The sequence below is a fragment of the Argiope bruennichi genome, chromosome 1 (genome assembly GCF_947563725.1).
Source record: "Argiope bruennichi chromosome 1, qqArgBrue1.1, whole genome shotgun sequence".
Taxonomy (NCBI): domain Eukaryota; kingdom Metazoa; phylum Arthropoda; class Arachnida; order Araneae; family Araneidae; genus Argiope; species Argiope bruennichi.
This window is the reverse complement of record NC_079151.1, coordinates 7,165,857-7,187,969: the sequence shown is the minus strand read 5'-3', so window position 1 is coordinate 7,187,969 and position 22,113 is coordinate 7,165,857. Positions and strand designations below refer to the sequence as shown.

At 31.3% G+C, this 22,113-nt stretch overlaps 1 protein-coding gene across 1 annotated transcript in view; it reads left to right on the top strand.

The window, feature by feature from the left end:
* LOC129988805 (acetylcholine receptor subunit alpha-like) overlaps positions 1-22,113 on the top strand; it is a 75,788-nt gene that overhangs the window by 28,027 nt on the left and 25,648 nt on the right. Inside the window, exons 2-4 of the mRNA XM_056097112.1 lie at positions 2,335-2,379; positions 11,688-11,797; positions 15,775-15,955. Coding sequence (XP_055953087.1) covers positions 2,335-2,379; positions 11,688-11,797; positions 15,775-15,955 — 336 coding nt within the window. The remainder of the gene's footprint in view (positions 1-2,334; positions 2,380-11,687; positions 11,798-15,774; positions 15,956-22,113) is intronic.

The window sequence follows — 22,113 nt, the reverse complement described above, 5'->3', positions numbered from 1 at the left end:
TGTTTTTTTTCGGATTCTGGAATATCTGAAATGTGAAGATTTATTAACCTGCAGAGATGGATTTGTATTAGAGGAAATTTAATACATTCTACAATTATATTCAATATGAAAAAAACTATAAAAATGAAAATTGTTTCGATATCAAAAGCTAATATTTACATTTCACATATTGTGAAATGTGCAGGTTGGGTTCAAACAAAAACCTACTGAAAATGAAAGAGGAAAACAAAATTGAGGGGAGCTTTATTTGAGCAAAAAAGGGGGAAAAGATAATTCAAAAAGAATGCGAAAATAGGGAAACCCAGCGTTCAAAATAATATACAAAAAAGAAACATATAATGGTAAAATGCAACCTAAAGTCAAGAAAGAATAAATGCCATTTTATGAGTCCCTCAAGAATGGAGCATGCATTCAAGTTCGGAAAAAACCATGAATAATTCCCACACATATGGAATATTACTGTTACCGAGGGGAATGTCTATGCTTGATATAATATTGTCCTGGATAGAATAATATATGAATTAGACTACATTTTGGACATGAACAAGAATATTAAAAAATATTCACCCGATTATCTAATGCATTTTTCAAAAACTTGGCATTACTCTAAAAAGATTATCTGCATAATAGAGTAAATGACAGAGCAGCATTATTATTATGTGTGCCAAATAACTTGGCGCAATAGTAATCCTAAAGCTACGTATGTTACTTACACAAGGGAAAGTGAAGTAAACCTAAAACATTTCTTTCTCTCAATAACGAATTTTTCAGTATGGATAAGAAGAGTTTCAACTTTTCATGGAAAATATAAATATTGATATTACTTTTAATACATTTTTAACAATTAATATATTTATTACATCTTGAGACCTATGACAACTATTTTTTGGATCTTGAGAACCTTTTTTTGGAATCCTAAATCCAATAAACAGAGATTATTAGAGAATCCGATAAATAGAGAATAAATAGATATTAAATACAATAAATGAGAAATTATGTTGCGCAAAATATACGAGTTAATTTAATTCACATTCATTTGGCTGTAGAGTAGAAAGCGAGTTTTCTTTTCTTTTACTTTTATCAAAATTTATTATTGGTTTCTAATAGGTTTCAACCATCAGTATTTAGAAAAGAGTTTAAATACTGTTTTAAAATAAATTAATATATTTACACTGGGGTCATTATACAATCGCTAACCGCAGTTCAACGGCATCTATTGCATGAAAATGGCGTTTTCACAATTTATTTATATGGTTTTTTTCCACCTTTGAAAACAACATTTCACCTAGAATTTGATACAAATGATGTTAAAAACAACAAATTTAAGTAAAGGTTGCCCTTCCAGCATTCATTAATTAAAAGTTACGAGTAATGATAAAAAAAGTGATTAAGGAGACAATATTCAATTAAAAAGAATATCGTTTGTTAACATAGGTTGAATTTCAAAGTTACAAGGTAGAGAACCTCTAATAATTAAGAATCGAAATTCAAGGGGTCAGAAAAGAAGGGTTCCAACGAGACTTAATATTAGCAAATTTCTTCCAAAATTCTTCACTGCCTTCTGATTAAATGCGCTGCCAAATTCCAGAAACAAATGATGAGTCTAACGAGATCAGGAATGGACTCCACTATACCAAAAGAGAATCTCTGATTCGGCAAAACGACAAAAGGTTATTACTTTATCTGAATGATGCAAGGTATTATCTTCTCGATTTAATAGCTCATTTTTAACCCATTAGAGATATGCTTTATTTTCTATTGAAAAAATGTTCTACATAATGTAAATATTCATAGTTTGCATTGTTAGGATCAATAATTCACTCACCAAAACTGGTGAGTGAATACTATGAAATTTTATATTTCATGATTTTAGGTCAAAATCTGCAGTTATCTCCAGGAAACGACATGTGTTGATTTGCAGATTTGATTGAAATGGTTAAAATTATCTAAAATATTAAAATATTTATAGCTCGACCCGTTCTGATCGCAAAAAGTTATTTGCTTAAATGGTTCGTGCACATATAAAATGTTACTAAATAGAAACACAATACTTGACAGACAGTGCGAGAAATAAACTTCGTAAATTTTTTCAGAACTCGTTTTACCGACTGAAACAGCAAGAAATATAATTATTTATGACATTTAGAAGATTCTTCCAACTGTAAGTATATGCCTATGCCTCACGGAATTATTTTTCTATAAACTGAAACTTGATTAGAATAGACAATCCATTATTATTGATTGCAAATGAATTGAATTTATATAGAAATGTTTCTTTTAAATAACTTAACTTTTATTCATTTAAGATAAATAAGATTTTTTTTTATATTTCAGAACTTGAAACACCAAGTCATGACGACAAATGTGTGGGTGGAGCAAGTAAGTGTTTGAAGAAATTGAGCATGCCATTTTATAGTATTCATTTGAATCAATAATAATGACTACCTCCTGCTTTCTTAATTGAGTTAAAACATAACTGAAATATATTGCTATGCATTAGATTATTTTATAAAAGTTCTTTTAAGTAAAAGTCTCTGAAAAGTCTACTTTTTGCCTCTGTGCATTTTCTTTTTTTTACTTCTTTTTAAAATATAATCTTAAATACGCTTAGAATGTAGGGCACATCATTTTGAATGTAACTCAATAACTGTATTTAGTTTACTATAAAGCCTTTTCTTCTTAGAAATAAAAAGCAGCACACATGTAAACAGGAAGATTGACTAATGCGCTTATATTTTATGATTCCTTGTTTTTAAAATTTCAAGCCATAAAATCGTATGGAATTTTTTTATTGATCAGTAGAATATAGAAAATCAAGGCATCCTGTTTATAAGAGTGTGACGATGGTGGGACAAATGATCAAAAAGGGGCCACAAACAAAAAGAAAAATAATTAAATTTCAAAAGAATGAATTATTGATATTAACGAAGAAAATATATATCCAGATATTAAAAAAAACATTTTTTTTTTAAATTAGTAAATAATTCAAATGATGGAAATAAAAAACGGATGCTGAAAATTGCAAAATTATTATTCATAATGAGAAAAAAAAATTAAAACGAAATTTCCGATGCACGGTGAACTGTGTTCCAAATACAAAATGGTTACAGAATATATTTTGCAGTAGTGTTTTATTTTAACATTTCTTATATATATGATTTTTATTTCATTTATCTTCATTTATCTCTAAAACGAAATAAAATAATTCATAACTCATCATTTTGACATTATTTTACATTGAGTTAGTAGTAACTTCAAATCTGAATGAAAAAAAAAATTAAAAAGTGTAAAAGTTTCATTAGTATAATACAAACAAATTTATTAGTATAATATTAAAATCTAAAATATAATCAAGTTTTTTTATTGACAGTCAAGTAGTAAAAAATAATAAAAGCATAACATTTTAAAACCGTTTTAAGTAAACAGGATTTTTTCTAATATTTGTTGTACACCCTATCACATTTCTCATTTTAATTGATATTTAGCCTCCGGTAAGAGCGAGCCATCCCTCCGTTGGAATGGCTCGCTTTTACCGGATCCATTGGATATATCTTTTGTTAATCCTTGAAATCGATTGCTAGTTTTTTCAATCTTCTTTGTACACTTTTAAGTGGTAGAAATGGATCAAGTTTCAGTGGCCAGTAAGTACAGGAAAGCGCCATTGTAATGCGTCTCAAATTGTATCCTTCACGTTCATGACATTTTGAGTGATTTTGTTGGCATGCTCACATACAAACACGTTTTCGTATCAAATACGATCTTTTGGCACAAAACGTGAAATTATAGAAATCCAGGGATCACATTTTTAAACGAATACCATAATGTCTCCTTCGTGCATGAGAAAACAAAAGTCTTTTATATAAACAAATGTGTTTAAATTACAGAATTTTCCACATATTCTTTTAGACATCGATTGTACAGTCATACGTATGTGTGATTACTTCTTCTTTAACATTCTCTTTCAAATAAACTTCAGGAAAAATTTCTAGATTTCAAATGAGAGGTGACGCAGCACTTTCGTTTGAAGCATTAATCATTCTTTATTTAATTACATGTTTGCAAGCGACATGGCCAAGACTCTGTTGCACCACCGTAGCTTGTGCATAATTAATTAATTAATTAATTTTGCTCGAGCGCTTCTGAAGGTTGGAAACAAATAGCGGGGAAATTCTTGAAACCTACCCATCCTCTAAACTATTTTACTATTTTTTCGACGTCTCGTAATCGTCAGAAAACTCATTCTGGAATTGCCCGAGGACTTTCGGATCTTAAAGAAGAAGAATAAAATAATTTTGCCGCGCCTGTTTATCTGTCAGCATGATAATTATATCCGCCAAATGTCTATCCGCATGTGATCCCAATAACTCACGAACACAACTTTCTAGAAAGATGAGATTTGTCACCATCAAAATTGTAGATTTGCGTTAAATTTCGTTCAAAATCTGTCAATGGAAGAGAGTCTGTCCTTCCTTCCGTGTTCATGGGAAAGATAAATCCATTTTTCATTATCCAAGTTAGCACTCAATGGATTCAATCAACACTCATTGTTCCTATTTAGAGAAATTAAAGAACACTGAACTCTAAATACCATATATAATTTTTAAAATTTTTAAATATTCCAGGCGAAGTCATTTTTAAATTTAACAATTATTTTTTTCTCATGATTCTATAAAATATTATTTGGAACAAAATTGAGTGTAATTTTTTTAATTCCAAGTAAAAGTTATTTTTTAGCAATATTTTTTTTTTTACAAACACCTTACATTTTCATAAGAATTCTGTCTTTTCCTGCACTAAAATTGACTTAATTATGAAATGGGTTCTTAGTTTTCTTTTAATATTTAACTGCAATCTTCATAATAGCTTTTATGTTTCCTATTATCAAACGTTGAAATATATTCATTTCCCTATGCACATCGAATTTCCTTTCATTGAACAATGCATTCTTTCCTATTATTTTATTTGAATAAAAACATACATTTGGTGATGAAGAATTGAAAAGGGTATATCTTATTTTCGTCCATTTTTTGCTCATTTCACAGTTGATTGTTTTAATAACCAAAAATGCAAATAGGCATCAAATTTTGGATCAAATCCTCCAAAATTTTAACAGTATGTTTATTGGTCAATTCTTGTACAAACGAACACGAAAGCTGAAAAAAATGTTATATGTTCTATAAATGAAATAAGACGAATGATTTGGAGAATAAAATTGCAAATTTGTAATAATTTTATTGGGATCTCTTATAAGTGAAAATTGTAAATTCGGTTATGAGGGAGAGATTTCGTAGCTTATTAGTCTTCCTTCTATTTTTTAAAAAATTGGTTAAAAGTTGAAAAAATTACACGACAAAGTAATATGTAAGATTACAAAAATAATTTCTTGAATTTTAAGATGAAGTAAAAAACACTTTTGGACTATAATATTTTTGGGTATTAATTGCTAAAAATCGCATAAATTATATAAAGTTTATTTAGTATTAACATTTATATGTAATTTAAATTTTAAGTATAATATTATATTTTTAGTTTAAATGGAACAAATATAAGGAAAGATTCATTTCTTATAATTTTGCTATTAAAATGAATACTTTATCCATCATGGTCGATGAAAGTTGTCTCTCAAAATCGTATCTTGGCATCGATTTGCAAAATTGTAAAGGATAAGGAATTAATGTCATTAATTGTAAGAAATTAGTGACTTTTCCTTTTTTTAATTTAAAACCCTCAATTTATTTGATAAATATTTTTGGTGGTCCATAAACATTCAAAGTCATAATTAATGCTTTAATAAGTTGCGAAATTATTCTAACACAGCGTACTCAAATTCATTAAGAAGCTCGCACAGACATGAGCTTGCTGGTATAGACGCGGTCAATTGATCATCATAACCATCAAATTTTTAATGACTGGCTAGATATTAAGAGAATACAAAATTCCCGCAGAAGATATAACAGATTTCCTGGCAATGCCTTATTGCCACATTATTTCAGCTTGACAATCATAAAAGAACAAAATTCTAAAATAAATAAATAAAATAAAAATAACAGCTTTACTTTTTTCTTATTTAATACCATTATACTACAGATGGCAGGAAATAAGGAAAAAAAAACAGTCAAAGTGTCGCAACATAAAAGAATCGCACTGAATTTCTAAATCAAATGCTGCTCATCATCTCACAGTTTTTCCAATGTCCAGGCCGCATCTCATTCCGGAGATCAGAACGCACTCACCGGATCTCCATCGCCAACAGGCAGCACAAACAGACGTTACGTCAAAGGGCAATTCTTGTTTGGAATAAATTTGCTATATTCGAAATGCTATTCAAAAATGGTGTGTTCAAAATAAATTTGAACAAGTCACCTTGGATTCTAATTACTTTTATTCTATCGAAGCCTTACCCACCGGCTCTCATCACATTAGAAATTCACACTTCGAATAACTAAGTCAGCCGGGGGTAAGAGAGCCCTGGCGTCGGTACTATGAACCGTGATCGGAGCGACGTACAGAATTTTTCATAAAATAGTATCAAGGAAGCTATTGTAAAAATAATATTCCTCTAAGGCATCTTCTACCTATTATATGTAGCACTGTTAGATGACCGTGATAAGAGAAAACGGGTGTTCTGTTAAATAAGTATTCTTCGGAATTAAATAAAATGTGAGTGCAACAGTTTCTTCATCAGACGGGAAATTTGCAGAATTATAACAAACAGTTTTATTTTCAATTTCTGAAGCAGAACTGAAACAAGAGAAAATGAAAAATGTCGATTTTTCTTTGGCTTCTAGATATTCGAGGATTTGAGAATCAGTTCTAGGTGACAAATATGCCAATATATTAATTTCCAAACACCCGTTAACCGATTCATTTAATTTCATTAACATATTGGATTCAAAGATTTCATTATATATTCAATGATTAATTACAAATTAAACGTGGAGAATGTTTAAAATAAAAAGGATTTCAATTTTACTATACTAATTAAGGCATACAAACATATCTATTAAATTCTTTAACAAATATCCACTAAAGAAGAATCGAAATCTAAATAAAACTATGTTATTTTCAAGATGACGTCAGAAAATCCAAAAAGGTTAGTTCATCATGCAAATATGCTTATTATGAATCCATTTTCATGACTCATAAACCATTTGTTCATTCTCGACATTCATCCAGTCGAAGGGGAAAAGTAAAATCCAAGTTGTCTTCCGTTCAATTATTTAACTAAAATTCCTGCATTCATCTGTAGCCATGTCTTAAATGAAGCATTCTGGAGTTAAATGAAATAATTGAAATAACATTAATTCGGAAAACGTTTCGCAGCCTACCTGGACCTGCGTATTTAATTACGACCGTTTGTAAGTTGATTAACTGTTGCTTCAGTTCTCTGTCGGCGGGCAGTTCAAATTCCCTTTAGGACTTCATTGCTCACCCGAGTGTCCTTATTAACTTTAACTGCTTCCTCTCTAAAATGAATTACGAAATTTTAATTCATGTCACTAAATATCTTGGCCTGCGATTCACAATGGAATTTCATTTTTGCCTTTTCGCACTCGAAAATTTCCATAATTAATGCGTCCAATATTTCTTATTATTTTTTGCCTTGGCGTACTGGAGACAAGCGAAGAGTTGACCTGGCTTCGAGATTTTTGTGAGTTTCAGTGCTTCAGAGCGCTCCTAAGTCAAAAAATAAATTAAAATAATTCTTCAGAATTATGTCTATCTCTCCCTACAGATGTAAGTTCACAATTCTGCGAGCAGATTGAAAAAAAATTGTTGCGTTGTTTTTACATAAAAAATGCAGACAATAAATATTAATTATTTTATTAAATTAAATTAATCTTGTTCATTTTAATATTATTTTTAGTTGAAAAGATTCCGTCTTTGGCCGGCTGCCTTTGTTTACTCCTGGATTTGTGCATGCAATGACTTAAGCAAATGCAATTTGATACGAAGCCCCATCGGAAATCTGTGTCAAATCTTCGATCCGACGTCCACAATGCAGACCTGGTTTTCTTGAATATAGCGCTAAGCACGAAATGCGCTGCATCGAGTTAGGTGCGAGAATGAAAACACCCTCACGGCAAATTCGAAGAGGAAAGATTTGAGCGATTATCCTGCACAAACAAGGCTCCCGTACATATATTCTACTAACTTCGGTACACATGAACAAAAATTATGTGCTGAAAACTTTTAATTCCAGCACCCACTGAAGTCTTTTCCTAAACTAAGTCTCCACTACAGAAATCTTACACTGCAGAGCGTCAGCACACATAACCATTAAAATAGCATCTATTCATAATAAGATAGATATAAGCAATGGGATATAACCACTTAAAACTCCAGTCATTGGTTTTAATGTTTCTTCCTAGAAAATGGTGAAAAATAGAGAAAATTCATTTACAGATATGCAGCATATTGTCTATTTAGTACGAAAATACGCCTTGCGCGAATAAACGATAAGAGAATGCTTCAAATATGTATTTGATGGTTCTTTAACCACTTAAGGGCCAAATGATATTTAATTTTCGTTTAAATACTGAATTTTTAATGTTGAGAGAATCATCTCGGGTTATACCACAAGTGGGTAAAATATTTTTTAGAATAGGTAGTACTATTTTTCAACACCTTAACGCTAGACGTTATGGCGAACGGGAAGCATTCTCAGCAAGAATGAAAGATAAGTGGATCAAAAAGCGAGAAAGGACTCCGTTCTTCCATCTTTCGTAATACCATAATTTTGCAATTCATCACCAAACAAATGCACGTTTTATATTTCTTAATATTGACTTTAATGTGCGCATGGAATTTTGTTAACACTAAATCGATTGTATTCTACAGGTTTGCATAAGAAACTTTTCTCGTATTTCTTACCGTTTTCACAGCATAGACGCTTACTCTAGTTTTTGCCGCTAGGTTGCGATGTCAGGGCTATCGTCATCTCAATCAACCACTGTATTATGCCTAGACATGATTTCTCAGAATATCACTACTTAAGACTAAGAGAGGAACACCAGGTACATAAAGTATTTTAATTTAAACAGCATCCTACCTCTCTACGTAAAGAGTCCTTAAATTTTCCTGTTACAATGAAGAATGCATGAGCACGTAAAGCACATTATCCAAAACAATATCTGGAATATTAAGAGAAATCTCTTTCTAAAATATAATAAACCGAAAAGGAAGAGCCGGAAATAATAAAAATGAAAAGAAAAGAAGAACCTCTCGTTTTCTGATCTTTTATCTCTGCAATATTCAATGATTACTGATTTGTGAAATAAACGTGTTTATTCCTTTTCTGCGCTTTTAAAAATCGAAATGATCCTTAAACTTTATTTAAAAACGTGCTCAAAGTTTCATGACATTTTGACCTAATTATAATCAAATATATATATATATATATATATATATATATATATATATATATATATATATATATATATATATATATATATATATATATATATATATATATATTAAAAAAAGATGTTTGATGTGCATAGTCAACATTCCAAAATATGTGTGTGTGACAAATTTGGTAGCTCTCCGGCATCAGTCTACCAGCAGAATTGAGAAAAAAAAAACTCTTATTCGTTTTTATTATTAGCAGATAAATCGTAAAATCTAAAGAAAATAAAGGATGATGTTTGTTTCAGAAACACTGATTGAGTTCAGTGGGTTATGATTAAAGCAAAAACAAAATTTTGAAAAAGTCTGAATATTTATTCGATGTTTTTAACCGTGCTTGAGATAAACTTTGATGCACTGAGCAGCTCAATAAATCAGATCTTGTCTTGCGAAGAAATGCACGAGAGGAAGCGATACGCTGTGGCCTGAACGCAAGAATGTAAATCGTTACTTTCACAGAAAGCTTGCCTGAAATGGCTTGTTGCTGTAATTTTAATTTTCAATCTGCAATTAAAGGAGAGATTTAAAATGTAAATATCAATTAAAAACACATCTCAAATGTCTTTATATTTTTATAGGAATTAAAGCAATAATTCTCTCAAACAGAATGTGATATCTAATTAGGTAGTTAAGAAGATTCGTATGTTAACACAATCTGGCGCATTTTGCGCTTTACAATGTGGTGATGAAACTCGAATATGATTTACGGAGACTGATTCAGTTCAGTACTGACATGGTTGCTTCGAGTTTCGAGTGAATTTATTCTGAAATATGTAGATCAACAACTGTCAGAGAATTCGATACACATCCTTAAATTCTAATGATATATTTAAAGGCTTCATTTCCTCCCTCTATCCGTTTGCATTTCTGAATGAACGCGTTTCCACAGAGATGAACAAAATAATAGACAAATTACCCACACACTTTATCTAAAATTTATAAAAATCGAAGAAACATAGATAATTCAAAATGCAGATATCGAATTTTTTGACGATTACAGTGTTTCTCTTTGTATGAGAGGAGAGGGGGGAGGAGAAGTGTAAACCCATACCGCCTGGTGAAGAGCATTACCAGTGGCATGATAGAGAGAAAGAAAGAACCAAATAAATAAATAAACGAAAGAGAAAGAATCAGCGGTGCGAGTGAAAGCAATGAATGAATCCCCTCGGTTCAGACAGTTTTCATTTCCAGCGACATCCCTATCCGCTGACTGCGCCGGCTGCAACGCGACGATAACATTAAGTCACGAATAATGCGGCGGATTAAGCAAGAAGTTGCGAGTGAGCTCCTTTTTTATGTTGCTCGACCTCCGACGAGGAAAATCATTCAGAGGGAGGTGGCAGGGCTGGAAATATTTTGCTGCAAACTGCCGATTGAGACGAGGGAGGATTTCCCGAGATGGGTCGCAACCTCTGAATGGGGCGAAACGGGTGAATTCTTTGAAGCTGAAAACTTGAATACCGCTAGACTGCCCTTTTGTGCTCGATGACAGGGCAAATGAAGTAATCATTCGAATGGTGTCATCTGCAGATGCAAAACGAAATAGCGAGCGGATCAGTCCATCCAGTCCATGTATAAAATGTGTATGTAAACGCATCCGGCTAGATAAATGACATTTAAATCGTTGCATTCCGAAACATAATGAGAGCCTTATTGAGTGCAAGGATTTCTTTTACTGTTCAGAAATAATTGTTAGTCATAGTTCCCAAAAATAAATATGAAAGTATTTCCTACTATAATAATCATCAACAAACAAAAATGTGAAAAAAATGGCAGTCAGACTGGCAAAGATTTAATAGGTCATCAAAATTACACACGTTTGTCAAATGATGAATCAAAGAGGAGCTTTTGGACACAGCGGTGAACACAAAATGCACTACAGTGTGTCCATATTTAAGGGAAATCGAGGAAGTATAATTTCCACAATTTTATAGCTGCTACTTTTTATAAAATTAGTAACTAACTTAGATCTGTTTTCTAATTTTCAACTAAATCTGTCAAAGAGATCATTGCATACCGGTCATTTAGTTTGCATGCCTATGAATTCCAGCACCTCTAGCCAGGTGGATGACATTGAATGTGTCATCAAAATAATAAAAGTGTATCAAACTTCCTTCAAAGAGAGGTTTTTGTTCGCAGCAGTTCGAAATGCTCTCTACTGAGTTCACATTTAAGAATGTCGAGGGAGAAAAACTTATTTTCCAAATAAGATGTCTCATATTCACTTAATATATTTTCATATGCAGCATCCTTTATTTTATGGCCCGATTTATTTTCAGACATGGCATGATTATAAACTCAAATGGGATCCTGACGACTACGGTGGCGTGGAGATGATCCATGTTCCGGCTGAGCACATATGGCTTCCAGATATAGTTCTTTTCAATAAGTAAGTGTGCTGCCATTTCTCATAAATAGATCATTAGGATCGTTTCGGGACGACTCTACAATTTTGATCATTCATTTTTCACAAGCAGATCAAATATTCGCATGGTTTGACTAAACATTTTTGGTAAGATTGTTCAATTTTGAAACTATGGAAGACAGATTTTTTATATATATGTAAGCTCAAAATTTTGAATCGGATTCGCAATTCAGACTGTTGAAATTTCTGACGAGCAAAATTTAAAGCAAAATCTTAAGTTGACGTCATTAAAATACTTTTTAAAATGAAATATTGCCTATATTTTCTTAAAAAGTGTAAGCATTCACTGATAAAGATGACATCATTATTAAAATAAATTTTGATAAACTGAAACAATGGCTAGAAACCGAAATGAAAATGTATTAAAAGGAAAGAAAATATTTAAAAAGAAAAACCAAATAAAAATAAAGACTTTATAATTATTTTTAAATACTTCTTTTTCCTTTCTTTGTTTCAGTGATCACTAGTAAAAAGAAAGGATAAATAAGATGTACACAAAGACTCAAAAGAAGTGCCAAACGTTGTTCCTGATACCGCTGAAAGACTGAATGGGGGGGAGGGGAAGAGGTCTTGTATCCCTGCTAAGATTTCGTCACTATCAAAATCTTCAGCAATCGAAATTCCTACTTGATACTAATTAGTTTAATTCAGTTGTAATAAACTCTCTTTCCGAATCTCCTTGAGGGCCATTTGCTGATGAACTTCCTCGAGATAAACAGTGATCGAATGACAAAGAGAATATTTGAGGCCGACAGAATTACACAACTGTACACACGACGTATTTTCCAAGGTTTTGAACTCCGAACTACAGGGGTTCCAATTCCATTCCAATGAAAGTGCCGTTTGATTCAAATGGTTCAAAGCATTCCCCGATCTGCATTTGATCCCTAGGAGCCAAGAATCAGATAAAATCAGAAATTCGTATTAAAATGTAATGCAAACAATTAAAAATTATATTTATAAATCTTCATTTATTTCTAGATTTTTAAGAAGTTCAGAATATATGTTGTTTAATAAAGTTTAATAATTTGGATTGGAAGATAATTCTTCATTCTAATGTCATCGGAAAAACACAGCTTTTTGAAATGATTCTAAAATGCTTTACTTCATGCAGAAGTTAAAACCTCAGAAGTCGTATCTAAGTCATATTTAATTGGTAAAGAAAGAAGTTGACTGGCTGAACATGTTGGCTTTAATTGCGAGCTTCAGAGGGGGACGACGTGTTATCAAAATGTATGATTATTGAATCAATTTGATTGAGCAACAGCCCGTCATCGGTTACAATATTTTACGCTCTCTAACACAATGTGTCCAAACAAGACGCAAAGTGGATTTCGCTCATAGTACTGTATGCACTGTTTCGAAATTATTTGAGATATGCATTGGTTCGGAAATATTGATTATGTGAGTGTATTCCGAGGAACACGAGAATAAAAATGCCTTTTTAAAAACGCACTTTATTAAAAAAGTAGAGTTTGTACTTTAATTCTTTTCTATTTTTTAATCCTTAGTGTATAATTCATTATTATAAATACTATGAAAGGCTCAAATAATTTCTTCATATTCATTATCAGGTGGCGCCATGCATAAATCATAAAAATACTCGTGAATTCTCACACGGAATTAAAATTTAATTTAATTAATCGATTTACCGAGATAATAAAAAGTGTGTTATCGTTGACATTACATAAATTTCCAAAATTCAACCCATTTGGATCGAGTTTAAATTCCATTACAAAATTGCTTCCCTATAAATTTTAAACAAGACTTTGCAAATATATAGGAACAAGATTTGTTTATTACAGATAAATAGGATATTCCAAAGCATTTATTTCCTTAAGTGACACATAAGATGAAATAAGACGAGTCGAAAAGTTTCATTAAATATTGTAAGGGCCTTTGTAGATTTGAGGATAAAAATTTAGTTTAATGCATATACGCTCCATAAAGGAAAAAGAATCGGAAGCACAGTTTTTCCTCTTATACTCATCTATGAGAACAACTTCTATCAATGAAAATTTGCTGAGATATTAAAAGGCAAATTCGATATTCTTAACTACTTTTTCACAATTAGACTGGATTTAAATGCCTGCCGTTGTACTTATCATAGATAGTGCACCTTACACATATCATAATACATAAATTTAAGAACGGATTCTGGAAATAGAAATGCATAAAATTTTGAAAGCATTAATTGTTTAATTAAAGTGTTAACACTTTAATTGAAGCGCTTAAAAAACTTGTTCAAAATGAATATCTTCTGCACTATAGAAAGTTGCAGTCTTCTAGCAATACTTACGTGCACGTGATTTAGATCAATACTTTTAGACAGGGTTCTTGAATGGGCCAGTAAAGATCTGCTGCACCTGCAGGAGGCGCATTAAAGACAAAAGGGCGTACATAATCTCATAAATAAATGTCAGGATCGCCATTAGACGATCTATAAAGACATCAACAGACAGATTATTTTAAGCCAATTCACCTATCAGGGGATTTTGCTACTAACATAAGTTAATGAAGTGATCGGGGATGGGAGGAGGGGCGGTGAGAGTGCAAGCGTCCCGGTGCCACGGAAATAAAGCGTTAATGCCTTTATTTCATTTTTAGAAGAAAATGAGAAAGCAAAAATTAATATCATACCTTGAGTGTCTTTTTAAATCGCTGATGACAACCAGTAGAGGAGGAGTAAAAAATCGTGTCTTGGAAGACGTTTGCACTCGCTAAGCCACTGGAAGGAAAAAGGCCATTTCATTACTAATCCCATTTGTATAATACTATCAAAGGCCATTCATCGATTAGTTTGTACTCAATACTACTCTTAATTGATAGAATATAGCAATTACCATTCAGCATATTCTGTACAAAATGGAATCAACCAACCTTTTTTGGAAACACCACACCCGTACATTTATAGAAAATCGTTAGTGACCATCAGCTTGTTGCATGAAGAATGGATTTTGTTTCGTCTGAAAAGCGATCCTATTGACGATTGATGCTTCCATCTCGATTTGTATGCCCAAATTACATTCATAAGCAGAAAAGAATTTCGTTTTATATTAGGTAGACATCAATCGTTACAACTCTAGACATCGGTCATGATTTCATAATAGCAACGATGCGTCTTAGAATGTCATATGGATGATAGTTATTAGGATGAAGAATTTTCTGCCTGGCCATTTATGGAAACTGGAATTCTGAATTGATTGTATTTACGTTAATATGAAGGCAACTTTAAAAATAACCCAAATCTACATTATCCTTTCTGTGGAAGTAAGATCCTGTTATCTTTAAATTACAAAATTTCTTAATATTACAAAAATTCTTAATATTACGATCACAATTACAAGTAAAAGAAATTCTAATTCGGTATTGAACTACTACTCTAACATACTTCAAATGTTCAATTTCTTTAGATTCTTTATAAAATCGAAGTTGCATTTGTCTATCAATCAAGATGTACAATTGACGAATTTTTTCAAATCATGATAATTGGATGAAATGCCACTAAGCAAATACTCTTATATGAGAGTTTTTTTCATTGAATAATAAGCATTTAATTTAGAAACCCTTATTTTAGAAAAATAAATGTCACCATCTAAATTTGTCATGCGCCCATCCAATTTAGAATTAAATATATTTCTAGAAATTTTGTAGAAAGAAGCATGAAATGTAGTATGTGCTTACACGAATGTATGAAAAGCATTTTACTGATTGACATCTTTAGTTAATGGATGACCTTTATAAAAATTTAACAATTTCAGTCTTTATAATCAATTCCTACAGAGGTCCAAATATTGCAGATCATTGTCTATTGCTTATTTAATGAGATTGCGTACTTGAAAGCATTATATAGATTCAATATTTAAGGGGAGAAATGCTTACTTCAAATTTTAGGACACCCTGTATACTTCAAATAATTTTCATGCATGTTATTTTTACAGTGCCGACGGCAATTACGAAGTGACCTTGATGACTAAAGCAACAGTCTATTATTCGGGAGAAATAGTCTGGAAACCCCCCGCCCTGTACAAGAGCACCTGCGAGATCGACGTTGAATACTTCCCCTTTGACGAACAATCGTGTTTGATGAAGTTCGGTTCCTGGACATACGACGGCTACGAGGTAAGCGAAACCTTTCAGGTTGCCACAGAATTCAAGCTCTCATAAACAAAATCTTCTTTTACGGCTGTCCATTCCCTTTTTCCAACTCGTGTGTGTAAATATTTTTTTATTAGCAGCATTTATATTTCTGACTGCGCCATTTTTCTGTACTCATAGTACCTTCTACCATCTGCTTCTCGAATCAGCATTCGGAATAATATCTTCGATTGTTCTCTAAAGTCTTAAATTTGCTACTTACACTATCAATAAATACGATCAAAACGTGTTCTCTTTCATTTGTGCCATTTGTGGAGAAGATGTCCAATGACAAAGCTTTCAATGGTGCCAAATCAAGGATCCCTTTTCTTTCTTTCGTTATTTTACATACATTTGATGACTAGATTTTCTGAATTAAAATTCGGTAAGCTCTAGTATAGGGTTCCCCGCCCTTTTTTTCCTTCCTAGAAATGGCAGTTATGCTCCCAGAAATATTTCCGGACTTCCTAAAAATTCGCCAAGTTCTAAAACTTTCAACTGATATCAACAATCACACAAAACAAGAATATTCATAAATTTCAATATTTCACAAATTTCCTCTACATATAATGCTATTAAATACAAATATATTAATTTTACTGATTCCAGGCTTGCTACAACCGCAGTCAGAGTTTTGGATTCTACAATATTCAAAATTTAATGTCAATTAATGCTTTTAAAATTTCTAACTTTATTTTTAAAACTCTCAAGTATTGTCAACAAGCATATTTTGATGACTAATCAAACCATTATTTCACAGTCAAACTGTGCTTTTACATAATTTGGTAAAATAGCACTCTTGAGAGTTGATTTTGTGAAAAGTCTTATATTATCCTTTGTATTTTCTATACTTTCATTAATATAACATAGAGACTTTTTTACAATACAAGCAATACGAAACAGCATCTACTGCTATACCGTCTTCTAAGATGAACGCTTCGTCTTAATCTTTATTATGTCCTCATCTTCATCAATGGCTTCTCCTTTTTCTTCGTATGAAAAATATCCTATCTTAAAAGCACTTTTTCTTACAAAGGACGTTACTTCTTTTCTTACAAAGGACGTTACACAAAGCCAGGATTCCTAATTGATATGTATCGTATATCAGTTGCGAATTTGTTACTATCAGTAACGAAAGCAGTTATGCGCTTCTAGATTTTGATTCCAAATTCCTTCAGTTTAGCCTCGATTACATTTATGCAATTTTCGCTGAAAAAGATTCACTCACTCCTAATATTCTTAAATTATAGAATTTACTCTTATTGAAATAAACGTTTCTGTTCCAATGTCGGTTGTTTTTTAGCGTTAGAAATTCATCAAGATACGGTATAGCCTTGTTACCGTGAAAGACCGAAATCTAGAGAATGTCGACACTCGCCGGTGAATGTCAACATGTACCAAATACCTCGGTGAAAGACCGAATATTTTATTATATTCTTACACATTCGGACTATCTACGATGTATGTCGACAATCACCGCCGTGCTCTGGTGATGATCGAAACGAGACACCGATGTACACGGAGAGGTGACACCACTGAGCAAATACAAGTCCCTGATATCGACCGTGGTTGTAAAGATGCCTGAAATGTGTTGACGGGTGTTGTTGGAATAGAAGACTCCGACTTTTATAAATTAGCAAACAAAAACGTACCCTCAAGCAGCTTTATACCCGTAATCAGTTTGTAATTTGTAAAGAAAAGCTACTTTAAAAAGATGATATTTCTTCTTAAGGAATGTCGCTGAGAGAAGCCGCTGCAGCTCATTCGAGAAGTGGAGCGCAAGGCTTTTACACGCTGTCATTGCAAAAAGAAATATTTCACTACTAAATGCAATTGTAAAAGCAAGAGACTCTTGCGCAATTCAAAGTGCCGTAACAGTTTAAATTATTGTAATAAATAAGATAGTATAACGTCGATCACATAATTAAGTTTAATACTATAGCTTTGAGTTTAATAGTTTAATTACTATAGTTTTTTTAAGTTTAATTACTATAGCTTTCTCCTATTTTTACATTTATCATTCATAATATATTTTAATAATAAAGTATGATGTAAAAACGTGACAAAAATATTTTTTTCCACATTCACCATCATTACAAGGTGATAGTCCGAATGTATAAGAATATAATTAAATATTCGGTCTTTCACCGAGGTATTTGGTACATGTTGACATTCACCGGTGAGTGTCGACATTCTCCAGATCTCGGTAACAGCCTTGCGTTTAACCCTAGTGGAAATTTAGCTGTAACCTGAGTTTTAAACAGGTCATATTATTTGCCGATAAGCTTCATAACATTTAGAAAATTAATGTCCTTTGTTACGTAAGAATCTCCTTAGAGTTACTCCTTGTTATTGCACTGATCATGAATATATTTAGGGAAAGAAAATTACTTACTATGTCTTCCAGTGTCTGCTTGAAGAAAACATGAAAACGGGGGCTTTTTTTAGTGTTGTTAAGAAGCGATTATAATAGCCTATTTGTCTCTTACTAATTTCAGTACTTTCTAAAGCTGACAAAATCAAGCTGAGTTGTTGTTGATAAGGTGTGCTCATTTCAAAATGTCGAAGCAACCCATTTGGACACTAAAACTATATTATCTCATTAACCGGTTTGTCCGCGTATGTGATGCGTGCATTGATTTATCTTATTTTCTATTTTTCAACAACAGCTGAAATCTTCATAAATATTATAGTGTTCTACAAAAATTACACGTTCTATTAAAATTACTACAAAAAAACATCCCAAATATTCTTATTTGGATTCTCATTTGTAACAAAATGATAAAACATTTCCAAAATAAAATTTTTCATCTAATCAGATATTACAGAAAATAAACCAGTTAAAGGTTTGATAATGAAAGTACAGGAACATAATATCATGAAGAATACAATATCATGATAGTAGTAATAGTAGAATGTAGCGAAAAGAATTGAGTAAACTATTTTCTTTTAGTTTAAAATTTCACTCAGCAAATATAATTGCGATAAAATTTCACACATTCTGCTTAACTTGTTTGAGTTGAATGGTATATTCAAAAATTTCCGAATAGGCAGACTGTCCCACTCAAGCCTTTAAAGGATTACGTTCAATATCTGATGCACCTTTACAAATTCAGTGACAAATTAACACATTTCATTCATCTAGATCATTTCCTTCGATAGACTGCCCATCGCTAAATGAATCGAAACCTCTGATTGCAGTTTAAATTCCACATGCGCAATTTCAGTGTTTTCAGTTATTGTTTCCTCAAAAAAGAGGCATTTTTTAACGATAAATGTTTAAACTATTAGCTTCCTCCTTCTTCCATGGAAGTTAAAAATGCGACATCAAATCTCGTGTCAGTGTTTTTTTTTAATATAATTTTAATATTTTAGAATTTTACATATAAAAAGTGATACTGCTCTTATTCTAAAACTATTCAACTGTTGAAATTAATACTGAATCCTTTTTAAGAAAAATCAAACAACAAATATTACGAAAAACTTAAACGTGACACAGAATGTTCTTTAAGTTTCTTTAAGACATATTTTCATAAATCAATAAAGGTTTAAAATTGTAAGGAAGGCCAGTTCCATCGTTGGCAAACATAAATTTCAGAAGAAAGAAAATGAAATTATGGCTTATCAATGCCAGATCCATCCCGAAAAATAATCTTTCTTTTAATTGCATTCACTAACCAGATTATATTTTTGATATTACTTTAACTTCCCCCTACGGAAATGCTTCAAATATGAAACAAAGAAAATAACTAAATCCCGAAAACAATAAACAAACCAACTGGTTGGACGAAAATTCTCATGGTTTTCTGTTTCTTATCACACAGTGAAGCTAATTATTACAATTGTTTTACTTATTTCGAAAAAAAAAAATGATATCTTGAAACTAGTTCCATCAATTACGCTTTCACAAAGAAACGTTTTTGTGATACATTTAGGAAGGAAATGCGAATGCATTTTGAAAATGTGCAAAATCTCATTCAGACTCAAATGGGTTTGTGATGTGGGAATTCAGAAGAGACTATACAGATGCTTCCTTTCTTATTTCTTATCGTAATTGTAGTTGAAGCACAGAAACAAAATAATTGCTTTTCAAAAGCAATGCCAATAATCATCTCATTATTTTTCTTTCTGAAGTTTTAATGCTATCAATATAAAAGTATATAATGTTTGGACTTGAAATTAGTATTTCCCTCTTCTATGGAAGAAAGCCAGTATAAAATGCAAAAATACCACAATTAAACTTTAAAAAATCCTTGAAACTTGCCTTTTTTCGATATTTTTAGAAACCATTTAAAGATTTTTCGTAATAAAACAAGTCTAAATTCGAAAATATGAATAAAAAATTAAGGCAATATATAAAAAAAAGCAATATGTAAAAAAAAAAATGAAAAATTGCTTAAATTATAAAGAGTTATTATTTAGAAGTTATTTATTTAGTAATCTTGCAGGATAAAATTAGAGAAAAAATTATAATTATCGTCTTTGTTTATTTATTACAAATGTTTTTCATATTTGAACCTTAGTCTCTTATTTAAACCCTTTTTTGCATGATGGTGGAAATTTCCATCATCATAAAAAAGTACAATTTTTTGAATACAATTTTTTTTAGTGAACAAAAAATTATATTTAAATTAGGTGTACTGTAAATCGGTTGTTACTGGCAAATTTTTTTCACGACTATTGCATAATAAGGTACGTAGAAAAGAATCAAATGCCACAGTCATGAGCTTGTCATTTCGCTGTTTGTTGTGGTTGCACAAAACGTGAAATTTCTTGAATGTTTTTAAAACTAATGTGAGATTTTTTGATAATAAAAGCGATAATGAGTGGAGAAATTGAGAAAAATTATTGAAGAAAAAGAAGAAGAATTTAGAAGAAAATATTGAAGATTTTGAACTGAGTTTAACATGCAAATTTGCATGATGATGGATGTTTCTTTCATACTGTTTTTATAATTATTTTATATTATATATTTATACCAGAATATTTTTAATATTTTTTCCTTTAATCTAGAGCATGAATTATATCACCTTGATTTATTTCAGAAAAAAGAAAAAAATCACGCGAAGAAAGGTTAATCCATGGCATTTATTCAAACTTTTGTATATTTAAATTCTTACTCAAATATTTTAAGAAAGGATAGGCATCATTTGAATATGTGTCATTTTGGATCTGTGTACTTTTAAGTTTGTACAAAAAAAATTATGTCATGCGAAGTAATTAAATTTTGTTTTAGATTTTCTTATAACAATATTCTACAAGACAATATCCATTCTTAAATACACATGTTTCTCTATTGCAACTTCCTCTAAATCTCATTATGAAAAGAATATGTGACAAAAGCAAAGTATATTTGTGTAAAACTAATTCCGAGGCAAACTATAATATCTTTCCAGAATGTCAGCAAATCCTATTGAGGTTTACTGATAAGAAAATCAAATAGATTAATTAAAAAGTTTCGTATGCTTCTCTTCTTTATTGATTAATTCAGATTTACTAGGCTTTTGGTAAAACCATTTACTCTATTTCACCCACTCTACCAGTTACGTTTTTTTTAATTTATCAGGGTCACGTGCAAAGCTACGAGCAGTCGAAGGCATTATGCCCAGAATTTGATGGGAAAAAAATATTTGTGTGAAGACCATTATCAAATTTTGCATGTGTTGTCTCGTTGGGTGTTAGAGTTGTCGTCTTCATAGACAGGTATCATTTTGAAAGTCCTATTTCGGATTCAGGGGGATGTGAAAGGTAAAAATTTCTGCAAAACTCGTTTTTGGATAATTGTAATAAATTCTCTCTCCATTCTTACGGGTGGAAATCTGAAATTATTTAGAATGTGATCCACCTTTCTCATGTACTTCTGGTGAAACATGATTACTTGCTCAGTTTTTAACATTTCCAATATCCGATAACGCGAAAAAAGGAATGCTTATTTACGATTCGACTGAATTTTTTTTAGTTCTGGAACAAAGGAAACGATTAAGGTAAAAGCAGAAAAAAAAGGAAGAAATGAAGAAAAGGAGCTATTTTTATCGAATAAAATACTCGATCACCAAGATCACTTAAATCTGAATAGATTAGATAAACATTTTGAGAACTCATTAGCATTTCATTCTTAAGCGCATCACACAGAAAAAGGAATA